This window comes from Branchiostoma lanceolatum, chromosome 10, assembly GCF_035083965.1.
Source record: "Branchiostoma lanceolatum isolate klBraLanc5 chromosome 10, klBraLanc5.hap2, whole genome shotgun sequence".
Classification (NCBI taxonomy): domain Eukaryota; kingdom Metazoa; phylum Chordata; class Leptocardii; order Amphioxiformes; family Branchiostomatidae; genus Branchiostoma; species Branchiostoma lanceolatum.
The window spans coordinates 12,126,534-12,141,010 of record NC_089731.1 but is presented as its reverse complement, the minus strand read 5'-3'; the positions used below and the strand labels follow the sequence as shown (position 1 = coordinate 12,141,010).

At 39.0% G+C, this 14,477-nt stretch overlaps 1 protein-coding gene and 1 long non-coding RNA gene across 2 annotated transcripts; both read left to right on the top strand.

The window, feature by feature from the left end:
* Positions 1 to 10: 10 nt before the first annotated feature.
* Positions 11 to 781, top strand: LOC136443478 (uncharacterized). The gene is made up of 3 exons (XR_010757157.1): positions 11 to 66; positions 293 to 416; positions 654 to 781. It is a non-coding gene; the product is annotated as an uncharacterized lncRNA (long non-coding RNA).
* A 1,335-nt stretch (positions 782 to 2,116) lies between these two features.
* Positions 2,117 to 14,385, top strand: LOC136442957 (uncharacterized). The gene is made up of 15 exons (XM_066439999.1): positions 2,117 to 2,212; positions 2,929 to 3,058; positions 3,490 to 3,630; positions 3,784 to 3,835; positions 4,080 to 4,146; positions 4,332 to 4,462; positions 4,877 to 4,914; positions 5,296 to 5,585; positions 10,579 to 10,711; positions 11,226 to 11,396; positions 11,919 to 12,078; positions 12,546 to 12,652; positions 13,239 to 13,376; positions 13,955 to 14,107; positions 14,372 to 14,385. The coding sequence occupies exons 1-15, from the start codon at positions 2,117 to 2,119 to the stop codon at positions 14,383 to 14,385; spliced, it is 1,821 nt and encodes a 606-aa protein (XP_066296096.1).
* Positions 14,386 to 14,477: the final 92 nt, after the last annotated feature.

Below are 14,477 nucleotides of genomic sequence, written 5' to 3'. Positions count from 1 at the left end.
CTGTACATACAGGGGCATCTGTTGGTATTGCAGACAGGGTCGCCATCTTTGGACGAAAGTCGCCAAGTAAGAAATCTCCTTTCAATACAAGTTTGAAGTTTACATGACATAAACAAAATTTCTACTTTTCCTTGTAACATAGTTTTTCTTCCCAGTTACACTTAGTACTTATCAAACATACTTTGTGTAGTGGTCGTTTCACCCTCTAAATGTTGAGTTATGCAATAAACAATCACCTTGCACATTGTTAAGTGGATAGTACTAAGAAAGTTGATTTTACTTTTATTCTCAGTGCCGCTGCCACCATGCAGCCTGGTTGTCACCAACACTGCGCACAACGCCACCTTGCGGTGGGAGTTGATGTACAGCAAACAGCAGCAGACGGGACTGGAGCTGTACATCTATCCGGGCAATTTGTAAGTTTCCATGACGTCATACAGCTCTTACAGTGTTAGAGGATTTCCTTATCATTGTGTACATGTATTGTAAATGAAGGTGAGATTTTCTTGGATAAGCAGGCGGAATGGTCTTGAAATTGTCAAAACTTTGTCTTAGACCGAACTGGCTCTGTGTCCGTGTCCTTACCATTGCCTTTCTGAATTATTAACCATCTTTGACTTCACAATGTTTTATCTTTTATTCTTGATCTCCAGTGTTTTCTTCCTTGACGCAAACGAAACGCAGTTCACCGTGGACGGACTGACATCAACCACAACCTACACTGCGCATGTCCGTGGTGTAAAGGGGTTCTTCAAGGGCGAGCCAATAGAAAGCGTCTTTAGAACAGGTGTGACGACAACTTGCAATTGTGCTGTATTTTTTTCTTTTTTGCTACAATTTGTTAGAAGCATCGATGTTTAATCATACAAATGCAGTCTGAAATAAACACGTTGTTTTTAAATTAATGATGGTTATGTCACAGTAGAGATTGGAATCCAGTAGAGTCCGGAACTCTACTAGTAGAGATTGGAATTCCAATCTCTACTAGTAGAGACTGGAATTCCAATCTCTACTAGTAGAGTTCTGGATTCTACTAGTTGAGATTGGAATTCCAGTCTCTACTAGTAGAGATTGGAATTGGGATCTAAATATTGGGATTCCTATCTCTACTAGGAGAATTCTACGTGGACAATTTCTAATTCTAATAGTATTAGTAATAGGAGAAATTCGGATTGCATCAAAATTTTTTGGAAAGGAAAAATAGACTAAAATTTCAGCATAGCCAAGCCTACATTCACCATTAATATTTAAGGCGAATTACTTAATGTTTTAGATATCTGATAACTTTGACATCAACTTTGGAACTGGCTTGGCAGGGGTGAATTAGCTGTTATACCGAGTCACTAACGAACTGGAAAAACTGGTTGAGCATATATTGAGTCACTAACTCATAATGGCCGTATGCAAATGTCTCTGATTGGCATGTCAGTGGCATTTACAAATAGCCATTCACTAAAGTTGGACTAGAGGGCTATCCCCATGGTCAAAATGTGTTTTGACAGAAGGTTTATTAGATATCTAAAACATAAAGTGATTCACCTAAAATAGTAATGGTGAATGTAGGCTTACCTATGCTGAAATTTTAGGTGTGAAATGACTCAGTCTATTTTCGAAAACATTCTGATACAATCCAAATTTCTCCTATTAGAATAGGAGATTGTCTTAGTAGAATTCCAATCTCTACTAGTAGAATCTGGAATTCTCGGAGGCTAGTAGAGAGTGGAATCCCAATATTCGGATCCCGATTCCAATCTCTACTAGTAGAGATTGGAATTCCAATCTCAACTAGTAGAATCCAGAACTCTACTAGTAGAGATTGGAATTCCAGTCTCTACTAGTAGAGATTGGAATTCCAATCTCTACTAGTAGAGTTCCGGACTCTACTGGATTCCAATCTCTACTGTGACAGTTACATTGTTTCAGGATTACGGAGGTGGTCTGTTTGGGTGTTATTGACAAATAGTAAAGAGTAAGGACGAAACGTTAGGCACAACAACGTTGAAATAACGAATCATTACACTACATACCTGCAATGAAATACAGAGCTTTGTTACGCGTTCCCACAGATCCGAATCCACCAACGAACGCGGAGATAGTTGAGGTGTCAGAGACGAGCATGGTGATCACATCTTCCCCTCCTGAAGACAGCACCGTCACGTCTTATATCGTCATGTACAAGGAACGTCTTCAGAACCTTACGGGAGTATGCAAGGTGCGGCAAATCATCATCATTCATTCACTAAAGCCCCCCTCTCACTGGACCCGCGGCACGCGGTCGTTGCGTCCTAAACTGGATTTGTGTCACCCTTGCCTTTATAATGGGAATATCATTCAAAACACACAAATATGACCAAAAATACAACAAACACATAAAGATTAAAAAGATTCGTTTTTGGTCGATGAAATTCGTTGACTGCTTTGTCAATTCGATCGGCCGCTGCGAAGCCGCCAGCGTGCCGCGGGTACAGTGAAGGGGGGGGGGGGGGGGTGCATTATATTCCAGCCCTCCCCTCCCTCGAGCTTCATCCCTTATTAAACTCACCATTAGCTGTCACCCTCAACGTAAATCGACGGCCCAGACAGCAGCAAATCACCCTACAGTTTCTCGTTGCATTCGTTACTTTACGGCCCGTGCACACGTGTTGGTACATGTTTATTCAAAATCTGTACGAGTTGCGTGTTGAAATTTTTTGACTATGTCAAAGTTTGCGGGAAAGAAGTTGTTTTTGACTTTGCATTGACAACCTGGTTATCGAACCGAAAAAAATACGATTTGTTTTAACCGCAAACTTTCCCGAAGACAGAAAATATAAACTGCGCGACTCAAACGGACTTGAATATACGCACAAGTGCAAACGGGCACTAAGATGTAGAGGTTATAGTATCAATGGGAAGTACATTTTCTGAAATGCGCCCCCTATACTCCAGGTTACAGAACAGCAGACTGTTTGCAGAGGTCTCACCCCAGGTAGAGTGTACGAGATCTCCATGCAGACCGTAGACGACTCCTGGACCGAACGTCGCGTCTCTAGCCCGGTTCTGTTCACGTTCTCTACAAGTAGGTTTTCATGTTTATTTCTTAACTGTTCTGAACGAATAATCCCGTAAATATGGCTTTACTAAGTTGGCATGTGGGGTCGTATGGCGTAACGGCAGGGTGTTCGGCCCAGAATTTGAATCCCATGACACCACCGATGTTGTGCACTTGGGAAAGGCAATTTACACGACTTTCGTCACTTCACCCAGGTGTAGAAATGGGTAGATTGTTTTCTGTACGTGGCACTGTTGAAATAAGTTATGAAGAATTTGAATGAAGTACCACGTCGTCCTTGTCTGTCCAAAAACGACGTAAAAAGATATTTACAATATACATGTATATACAAGATATATAATATGTAGTCGGTACTGATATCGTAGGTATCAGGCTGCAATATAGATTTGAATACATTGACATATAGAAACTCCTATGATTATGACATATGTATGTAGGGCCACTGACCCCAACTGAAGTTCAAGTTGTAACTGTGGAGAGCTCCAGTGTAACTCTGGACGTCACAATTAACGACATACTGGTAACTGCACTACACGTCACCTCCATCGAACATGGCGGCAGCCCACCTGGGAGCGCTAGTAAGTTGAACAAAATTTGGATAACTTTCTCAATTTGCATAAAATATCAATAGATTCATTGGATTTGGTCACCGTTCTTCCTTTATGTTTGACGGAAGCCATTTATACCAAAGTTGTGGTACTAATAAGATTTTGTATTATGAAATTTCCCAGAGACCGCGGACTGTTATGCTGACTCAAGACACTTCAACGGGGACACCCTCACGTAAGATATACACGTAAAATGGTTTACCCAAAACATAAGCGGGTTTTTCATTTAAAAATCTTATTTTTTTCCATAAGTTTATCTCTTTATTACTTACTTGATACTCGATAAGGTCTCCTCAACGTTAGGCTGGGTGGCCTGCGTCAAGGTCTCGCTGCAGTCGACGTCTCTTGCGCACCATCTCCCTACCATTTGTCTCAAATTCGTTCTAAAACTAAATTGTTGATTTTTTTTTATTTTACAGCGTCACTTGCCCAGCTGGATGCTCTGCGATTGGCACATCTATCTGGGGGACTGGCGTCTATACCGATGTGAGTATTAGTACTGCTGATATCAGCATACTAAACATACTATATTAGTTACAACAGAAACACTTCTTTATGAGAGGGTACGCAGTAGCCTACAGTTATCAGCGATGCAGACACCCCTAAGGGAAAACTGTAGAATTAATAGATACGGCTTTTGGGGAGCTAATATACCTGCTATTCCTGTATAGGATTCGGGTATCTGTCGTGCTGCTATCCACGACGGTCGGCTCACGGACGCTGGCGGACAGGTGACCGTGTACAGATACCCCGGACAGGACTCATACTTGGCATCCCAACAGAACGGAGTCCAGTCGGATTAGTAAGTGTCATTAACAAAGAGAGAAACGATCTGTATAGGCTTGTACAAAACCTATTTCCATATATCGTACACTAAAGTACTGTAGAAAATTTCATTTTCCTTATGAAACTAGACAAACTTTCCATCGAGAAATATATCTGTTCTTTTATCTTTACAATAACTGACAAGCGAGGGGAAGTTGAATTTATTTAATGATAGTTAGTTTTGTTTTGTATATGTAAACCCTATCTGGTCAACGTGTTTGTCCTTTTGTGACCTGTACCTAGCCCAGTGTGGCAAAAATGTGCAATAAAGGTCTTTCATAGTGCTGAAAATATACCGTTTTATCAGATTTCCATGCAACTTATATTTGAAATCCTTGTATCCATTATTGGTTGAACTGTTCTTTAAACGTCTTCTTAATACCTTTTGTAGTTGGGGAAGCTGGGGCAAGGCCTTCTCCTTCAATCAAGGTAATCGATTCTCGTTGCCGTTCTAAGCTAAATACTAGTCGCTAATTGCTGCCTTATCTACTTTACACGGTGCGACCAAAGCCTTAAAACTACCACCTATCTCGTGCAATGTGGCGACTGTTGCAAATGTGAATAAAGGGTAAAATTGTACCTATATAATCAATAAAACCATACCAATTGTACGAGCATCAAGTCAACATCTGATGTTGGGTCCTGACTGTATGATTTTTTGCATCATTTTTTATTTATTTATTAATCTTTAGGGTGGTCCCATGTTGGGACCTCCAGTTTGTTTGTAGAACATGTTTTGTACAACAAGACCGACATTTCAACAGTGATGCTAATGATTCATTACCATGATTTTTATAACACAATGTGCAGTGTTGCAGTCCTGGATCGCAGTGAACGAATCCATGCTCCTCTTCGCTTCGGGAGCATCTATGGAGGCAGCAGACAATGCTCTCGACAACGACGACGCCACCTACTGGTCACCAGAAAATCTGCAGGAAGAGGTGGCGTTTATTATCATCGATCTGCAGAGGTTATGGAGCGTTTCTCAGGTCATGGTTCACAGCGTGGGAAATGGGATTAATGACGTCATCACTGTGACAGTCCAGGCCTCCGACATAGGGCATCCTTTCCATTGGACTGACATGCTAGAATCCAACAAGGTAATGTCTCTTCTGATATAATTTTTAAACTTAAAAAAGCAGCGTGTATGGAAGAAATTGGTTGTATAGACTGTAGGAAATATTTTGGAACCTGTTACTTACGGTTGCATACCGTGATTTACATCCGTAAGTTGTATTTTTTTTAAAGCTTGAAAAGAGAGAAAATGAAAATTAAAAGAAGGACATTGTTTAGATAGGATGATCATAAGGTCCTACAGTCCTACAAGAATGGCCAAGGCAACAATTCTCAACCATTTGTAAGCGCTCATAAATAGTTTCAGACATAACGTCTCATTCTATAGTCAAAATTATCTGGTTGACAAAAAACAACAATGATACCTTAAAAAGATATTTTTAGATACAATATTCTAACTAGAGTTCCACGAACACATTATCTTCGCCAAATAATCAAGGCTTATTATGGAGAGTGATTGATATTTACGTGCTTATCACCCCCTGCAAATTTGATCATGCACCATACCATTTGGAAGTTATGATGGGGCGAATGAGTCCAGTCTAGATGGGGTTAAAAATCATTTGGTGGTACAGGACTAGTATATGTGTAGAGTGTGCTGGTACAAATGTATATGTTATAACTGGTCATGAAAAAATATGAGTATGTTGATATTATATGGGCCACAAAGGTTCAATATTGCAGTGTTGTTAGTTGAAAGTGATGATGAAATGGCACAGTCAATATATATGAATAGAATAAATCTTTATTCCATATCATACACATTTTGAAAGACATAGTACATGTACATGTGACTTCCGCACCTAGCAGTGGTGCAGTTTTAGTACAGTGTACTCTCCAAGCAGAGGAGTGGGTCTGGCTGGTTTTTGTCGTGTTTTTAGGTGTTTTTGTCAGGCTTTCTATTTTGTCCCCTTTTCATTTATGTCGCCAATCGTGGTGAACAAAAATGCCTAAACTGAACGCGTTAAAAACCAGCAGGACCCACACCTCTGCTTGAAGGATAGTTTATTTATTTGACCTACATGTACGTTTATGCAAGGCCATCTGGTTACATGACCTGACAGTCCCATGTCCGATTATGAAATGCAGTGGGTTAACAAACTTTCCTTTCATTACCTTCGCCGAGAAGGTTATGCAGAGGGTAGCGTTTGTTTGTGTGTTTGTAACGTACAGCATAACTCGAGAAGGCTTGGATGGATTTTCTTGATATTTGGTAGGTGGGTAGGTCTTGATGAGACATGGAAATGATTAGATTTTGGGTCCCCTAGCGGCTTGTTACGGTACTGCAGCGGAACTTCCTGTTTTGATATCTCGTGTTCTGGACATGCTACGCCATGGTCCTAATTTTTGAGTGGTAGATAGCTCTTTGGACAGTGGTGTAGGTTTTGGACCCCTAGCGGCTTTTTTGGAACTGCAGGAACAGGTTTTGCTTCAGACTTTGAAATAGAATAACTCAAGAAGGGCCTGATTGATGGTCATGATGTTTGGCAAGTAGCTAGCTTGAGTGATGATGTACATGATTAGATACTTATTATTCAAATCAGTATCTTGTTTGCATAATTAATGAGGAAAGTTTATACATCCGCCAAATTCCATAATAGGACTCTCAAACATGTGACATATGTAACTGAAGATGAGAGAAATATTAATAGATGTGATAAATTAAGTGATAAATTGAATGAGCTTGAGGTGTGTTCTGGAGCTCATTCACACAAGTAACACGTGAATCAACTAAAATACTTTTCATGGTAAAGCTAGGGCTCTTTCAAGTAGATTTATCAACACCAGATAAAAGGCGATATTACCTAGACTTCTCCAAAATACAGAGGCAGAATCCACAACCAATATTCATAATCATCAATATTTTTAAACGTCTATGAATATTCATCAATGTTTATGTAAATTTTCTATGTATATTTATCTATGCTGAGACGCATATCTATAAAACATTGATGAATTGATAACATATTTAAAAATATTAATGAACGTTCACGTATTTTATGAACATTGGAAGATTTGGAATTTCCGAAAGATTTGGAAGATTTGAAATTTCCGGAATTTCCAGAATTTCCGGAACTTCCGGAATATCCGGAATATCCGGAATTTCCGGAATTTCCGGAATATCCGGAATATATCCGGAATTTCCGGAATATCCGGAATATCCGGGTTATCCGGAATATCCGGAATATCCGGAATATCCGGAATATCCGGAATTTCCGGAATATCCGGAATATCCGGAATATCCGGAATATCCGGAATATCCGGAATATCCGGAATATCCGGAATTTCCGGAATATCCGGATTATCCGGAATATCCGGAATTTCCGGAATTTCCGGAATATCCGGAATATCCGGAATATCCGGAATATCCGGAATATCCGGAATTTCCGGAATATCCGGAATATCCGGAATATCCGGAATATCCGGAATTTCCGGAATATCCGGATTATCCGGAATATCCGGAATATCCGGAATATCCGGAATATCCGGAATATCCGGAATATCCGGAATTTCAGGAATATCCGGAATATCCGGAATATCCGGAATGTCCGGAATATCCGGAATGTCCGGAATATCCGAAAATGATAAGCTTTGATAAGCTTATACTTTGGACAACTTCTGTTCGGTGAAGGCGATCAACTGGTATGATTTATGATTGATGAGTTACACTCCTAAATACATCAGTCAGTCATCAGTATGGAACTCTAGTTGATTATGTAAAGCACCATCTGAGCTCTGTAAATACCAAATATCACGACGATCTGTCGACCCCTTCTCAAGTTATTCATGTCCGAATGTCAAAACAAAAACACCAACAAGCCCAAATTTGTTGCATGAACACACAAAAATCATGACCATAGCACTTTCAGAAAATATGCCTCCAAATTTTGAAGCTCTGTTGCTCCAGCTACCCGCTAGAAGGCCCATTATCGAACTTGACCTTCCTTTCTGTAAACCCTACCCATCCACTAGATATCAAACAGATCCATCAACAGCTTCTTGAGTTATGCTGGCGACAGACTTGTGATAATAATTGGCAACACACTTGTGATAATAATTGGCAACACACTTTTATCATGATATCATGATATCATAATATCATAATATCATAATATCACAATATCATAATATCACAATATCATATCATAATATTATGATATCATGATATCATAATATGATAATAATATCATAATATGATAATAATATCATGATATTATGATATCATGATATCATAATATCATTATATCATAATATCATTATATCATGATATCATAATATCATTATATCATAATATCATTATATCATAATATCATTATATCATAATATCATAATTCAAGGCGATGACGTAAGGCATCATATGATATTCATGATATTCAGAAATTCAGAAATTCAGAAATTCGTTAACTTGACTCGCGGGACTGTGCATATAAATTGAAAATGTATAAATTGAATTCACGAATTAATGAGTTAATGAATTAATGAATTAATAAATTAATGAATTAAGGAATTTATGAATTCATGAATTTATGAGTTTACGAATTTATGAATTTATGAATACTATAAGTATGCGTTTCAATATTATTATATATTTTATATAGATATAAATGAAAATTTACATAAACATTGATGAATATTCATAGACATTTACAAACATTGATGACTAGGAAAATACCCTTCTATTCTGCATCTGTATTATGGAGAAGTTGAGGTAATATCGCCTTTTTATCTGGTGTTAATAAATCTACAAGGATGTTATGTTTTATAAATATACGTTTCAACATAGATAAATATTCATAGATATTAGTGAAAATTTACATGAACATTGATGAATATTCAAAGACATTTACAAACATTGATGACTATGAATATTGGGGGGGGATTCTGCATCTGTATCATGGAGAAGTTTAGGTAACATCGCATTTTTATCTGGTGTTGATAAATCTACTTGAAAGAGCTCTAGCTATTTACCACATTTATCGAACGTTAGTTCTGAAAAGTATTTTAGTTGATACACGTGTTACTTGTGATAATAATTGGCAACACACCTCAAGCTCAGTCAATTAACAAGGCTGCTTCAGGCAAGGAGTGTGGTTTGTAGATGTTAATGCTGTTGACTGTGTAACAGTGGGGGTTCAAGCGCCTCCAACTGACCAGTCTAACTGGTCGCGACCTTTTAGCCTAGTGGTTAAGGCGTGCGTGCCTGTGATCTGGCTTCCGGTTTCGGCGTGAGTTCGAATCTCGGTTGGGATCACTTGTTTCTACTCGCTCCTTTGATTTGTTTCATTGGTTCCCACACCGGCCCTGTGAGTAACGATCAGATTACACAGGGAATATCGTACTCGGAGACTCGGGACCAGTCTAGAAAGAAAAGGGGGAATAGTGTAACAGTGGGGGTTCAAACGCCTCCAACTGACCGGTCTAACTGGTTGCGACCTTGAGCCTAGTGCCTGTGATCTGGCCTCCGGTTTCGGCGTGAGTTCGAATCTCGGTTGGGATCACTTCTGTTTCTACTCGCTCCTTTGATTTGTTTCAACTGTGGTCGATAGTTTGGTGACTGTGGTAGCTATGCACTTCACTCCATCGGCTGAAATATATCGGCTGTGTAGGATTGACGTCTTGTGTAGCAACAGTCATCACCCCTCCTCCTGTTCCATTTCTGTCTGCTCTGAATGCCGTTGCTTGTGGCAGAAAATTTTTAGTCTGTTGTCGGCCATTCAGGAAGGTTTCCACGAAACAGAAGACATCGACTGGTTGTGTTGATCTGTCAGCTCTCATATTTTTTAGATGTTCCGCGTAAGAGTATATTCAGGAACTTGACATTTAATGCAAGTATCACGGTCTTCTGTGTTAGGTTGTTGTGTAACCTTTGACACAGGCAGCTGTTTTAGGAGTTCCATTTCTTTAAGGACATATATTTTGGTTTACAGTATTGTAATTCACTAATTGTATACGATTTAATACGAAATAGATAAAAAATTCTATTATTATTATTTTTCATTCTGTCATATTTTCATACAGGGTGAGTTGTACAACTCAGGGCCACAGATCTTTGGAGGGTTCACTGGAGTCGGCAGGTACTGGAAGATCGGATTACAAACCCTGCTAGGCTTTCCTCCACACCTGACGGAGCTGGGATTCTATGGAAATGAAGGTGCCTTAAGTTTGTAGATGCAATGTTGGATGTTTGGATGTTGAATTGGTTATGGGAATTTTACCACTATGTTTGACTTAACTTAACAGTAACTGTTCTGCCAGTGGAATGTACTAAACCAGCGGTTTTACAGTTGATTTTTTTTGTGTGAAAAGCATTGGTAATTATTTCCCATGTAAATTTAGAATTGCCTACAATAGCTGTGAATGTTGAACACTGTAGATAGGTCTTCATGATGAGGTTTGAACGTTCATAAAATCAATGCAAACACGGCATCTCTCTGTTAAACCCATGTGCAAATGACTTTTACTAACAATTGTTCACGCCCAATATGCTATAGTTATTGTTTCCAGCGTGTATTCCTTAGCATTTCTTAGAATAGTCACTTGTTCCACTTGTCACCATTGTTAACTTGAGCTGTCTGTACACCTTTTCTATACAAGGTTCCATGTTTCTAATTAGACCTCTGGCAAAAACATGCAAATAAACTATATATTGTTTTCAACGCTTTAAGCTCCTGGAGGGACATGCCAAGATTCCGGAAATTGCGTGGCATTTCCGGTGACGAATATTATGACACAAGTGACGTTAACAGGATACAAGCCTGCTACAGAGTACGTGGTCGGGGTCGTGGCGGCAACTGATCAAGCCCACAGTCTTCCCATGTTTGTGACATTCATGACAGGTGAGGTCATTTGTGTCCTTGAGGCTGAGTTTATACACGCATTTCCGAACACACTCGGAGTGTGTGACAGTTACACACGCGTGTGTAAACTCAACCTACGCATCTACTGCATTTAGTCAAACAAAAACAGCACCTGTCGGAGCAAAGTATTATGTAAAGAAATTCATCTATATATTTTAAAACATAGATAAGAGGCAAAACACTGTTATGCCACTAAAGTCATTTGGCTCATTACATTCTTTGCAAGGAACAGGAAATTTTAGTGTCGCTAGGATCACCTATAAGATGGTGCTACGCGAGCATACTGCTGCATCGAATGCCAGAAATTAGACTTTTTCGAGACTAGAAGAATGACTCTTTCGGATGTTTGAACATTACATAACGTTACATTGCGAAACATGTAAGTCTTGGATATAGGAGATTCTTTTTTATGTTCTACGTTCTACGTTCTATGTTCTACCAACCTGATGAAATTATTTTCGCATGTAAATCTTGTCATTCATCCTGTGTGTTTTTCAATAGCTCCCGAGCCAGTCACAAATATGAACTCCAGCTTTGACGGACTCCTTAGCTCCGTGGCTTGGGATCCTCCGTCAAACAATCTCGTGTCTTACTACAAACTGACGTATGGGCTCTCCGCGTCATACCTCTGGGAACAACATGTCCTCATCACTCCGATAAGGTTGGTGACTCATTTTTTTCTTCATCGTAGGTCAAGGTTGATTGTGAATATTAGACACCCAGGTCACGTGAAAGAAGAATAAAATTGAGTCTTTGCTACTGGATTGCTGAATTTTAATCTCAGACGTTTCAAACGCCAATCCGACGTTTTTGTCAATGAGCAGATAATGTGCAAATCTCCTCATTGACAAAAAACGTCGGATGGGCGTTTGAAACGTCTGAGATTTAAATTCAGTAACCCAGTAGTAAAGACTCAATTTCATTCCTCTGTCAATGGCTTATGATTGTACAAATGGCATGTATGTGCTATCCTTTTGTATATTTGTTTTAATGATGTGCCTGAAATACAATGTCATGTATTTCTTCTATGGCGTTAGCTACACTACTTTTCGTGATAATACAATGGCCAGACGGTTTTTTGACAGTCTGTTGTTTTTGAGGGTATGATAATGATTTTATGTTTCACAGATATGTCACCTTTCCTGACTTCTTACAAGGAAAAATGTACTTCGTTGACATTTTTACAATGTACAATGGACAAGAGAGCGCACCGAAGAGGGCAGTGTTTTCAGTCGGTCAGTGAGTTCAAATCTTCCATCAAATAAGTAAAACATCAGGCTATAGACTTGTGTTGTTCTTCATGTGTGTTGATGACACTCTAAAACATTTTATTGCACATGTTTATCTGTACGCTTAGTGCACTTCTGATTTACTGAAATTCAGTCGAAGTTAAAAAGTACAACTGTAAGTTAGCAACAGAAATATTTTCACACATGGGTCTAAGAAAAAGTAAGCTCAATTTAATGCGGTAGTGATACATGAAAATCATCATGATTCTGTTGTATTCGTTTCTATTTCAATCCGTCAAATGCAAACAAAACTCAAATCTTGGACTTGATCTAAGTAGTGGGACAAACTTTGCAACAATTAAGCCAATTCATTTGTTCTTTACAGAAACAAATCTTGATTGACACAACAGTATAGTGACTTTCGTAAAGTTTACTACATCTATACATATAAACAGTCAAGTGGATACAAATGAATTGAGCTATAAATAAATGCATTTGAATAGATGGGTTAATCAACATGTCGAGTCCAACGTATCATTCACGTTATCAGTTCTAAGGTCTAAACATTCTTTGCTATTTACATAAAACGCAGTGCTGGGCGCTCCCTCAGTCCCAGTTGTGACGTCAGTAGCGGCCACGACCATGGACGTGACGTGGCATTACCAGGGAGACGCGGAGGCCTTCCGGCTGTACCTGGCACCGGCACCCGAGGGTTTTACTCTTACAGCAAGTACGACTATCAACAAATCTTTTTCATTAGAAATTTCTAATCAAGGCGGTTAACATCAGATCTTAACCCCCTTGGTCTAAGTAATACTCTACCGGTAACACTTAGATTAAACAAAATCTTTTATATAACGACGTGTTTTGCAACACGAAGGGCAATAATAGTTTCTATGGTGTTGTCTTACTATACTAACTACATGTATCCCAAAATTATTTACATTTGAGTGACATTTGCCTACGATCCTTACGAGTTAATGACTTTGAAATGTTCTACCGTTGTTTGTTTCTTCAGTTTAGCATTTTAGTATTTATTTGTTCTGCCAGTTCATTCTAGTGTCACTGAAGAAGAGTCAAATTGGAGTCACTCCAAATGCCCAGAAGTAATCTCCGAGTCTTATCCAGTTGTAGAGATTGAATTGTCTTTAGATATAACAGCGTGTTATCACATTTCATTTCTAAACGATCTTTGAAAAAAAATGTGAATAAGTTCTTTTAGTTCTTTTTCTTGAAAACGAAAATGTTATGGCGCGGTTTGCATCACATTCACTGACTCAGTTGTCATCCATCTTGATTTACCGAAAGATGCATCGGAGCCCACGTGGACTAGTGTTCGCCAGACTACATCCATGGTAGGCAGGTTTGACGGTCTACATCCGGGACTTCTCTACGTCATCGGTGTGAGGGCCATCACAGATGAGGATGAAAGTGAGATGAGCATGGAAGTACACGCCGCAGGTACCAATGTTATTTATCTATATCAAACAATTTTCACCAACGCAACCTTTACATACAGCATTAACCATAGAACCATTAACACTGTTATAAGTCATAAAGGGTACGCCGTAAACACACCCAATAACATTGTAATATATATGTTTTTGTACCGTTTGCTGCACGCGTTGCCATTAACCATAAATGTTTGTCTCTAATTTTCCATCATCGTCGTATAGCACTGACCGTATTATCAATGCGCATGCGTATTACTGTCCGGACACTCAGACAGCAATGGTTAACCACTCTTGGATAATCTACTATGAATGAATACCTTGGAAACCAAGCTTTCCATGATTATAATCTAATAGTTTGAGAAGCAAGCTGTCATTTT

Bases quoted from the DNA above. Each gene is read 5' to 3' on its own strand.
- LOC136442957 (XM_066439999.1), top strand. From the start codon at position 2,117: ATGGTGATCACATCTTCCCCTCCTGAAGACAGCACCGTCACGTCTTAT. The intron at 4,147-4,331 runs GTGAGTATTAGT...ATTCCTGTATAG, and splicing joins GGACTGGCGTCTATACCGAT to GATTCGGGTATCTGTCGTGC. The intron at 4,463-4,876 runs GTAAGTGTCATT...TACCTTTTGTAG, and splicing joins AACGGAGTCCAGTCGGATTA to TTGGGGAAGCTGGGGCAAGG.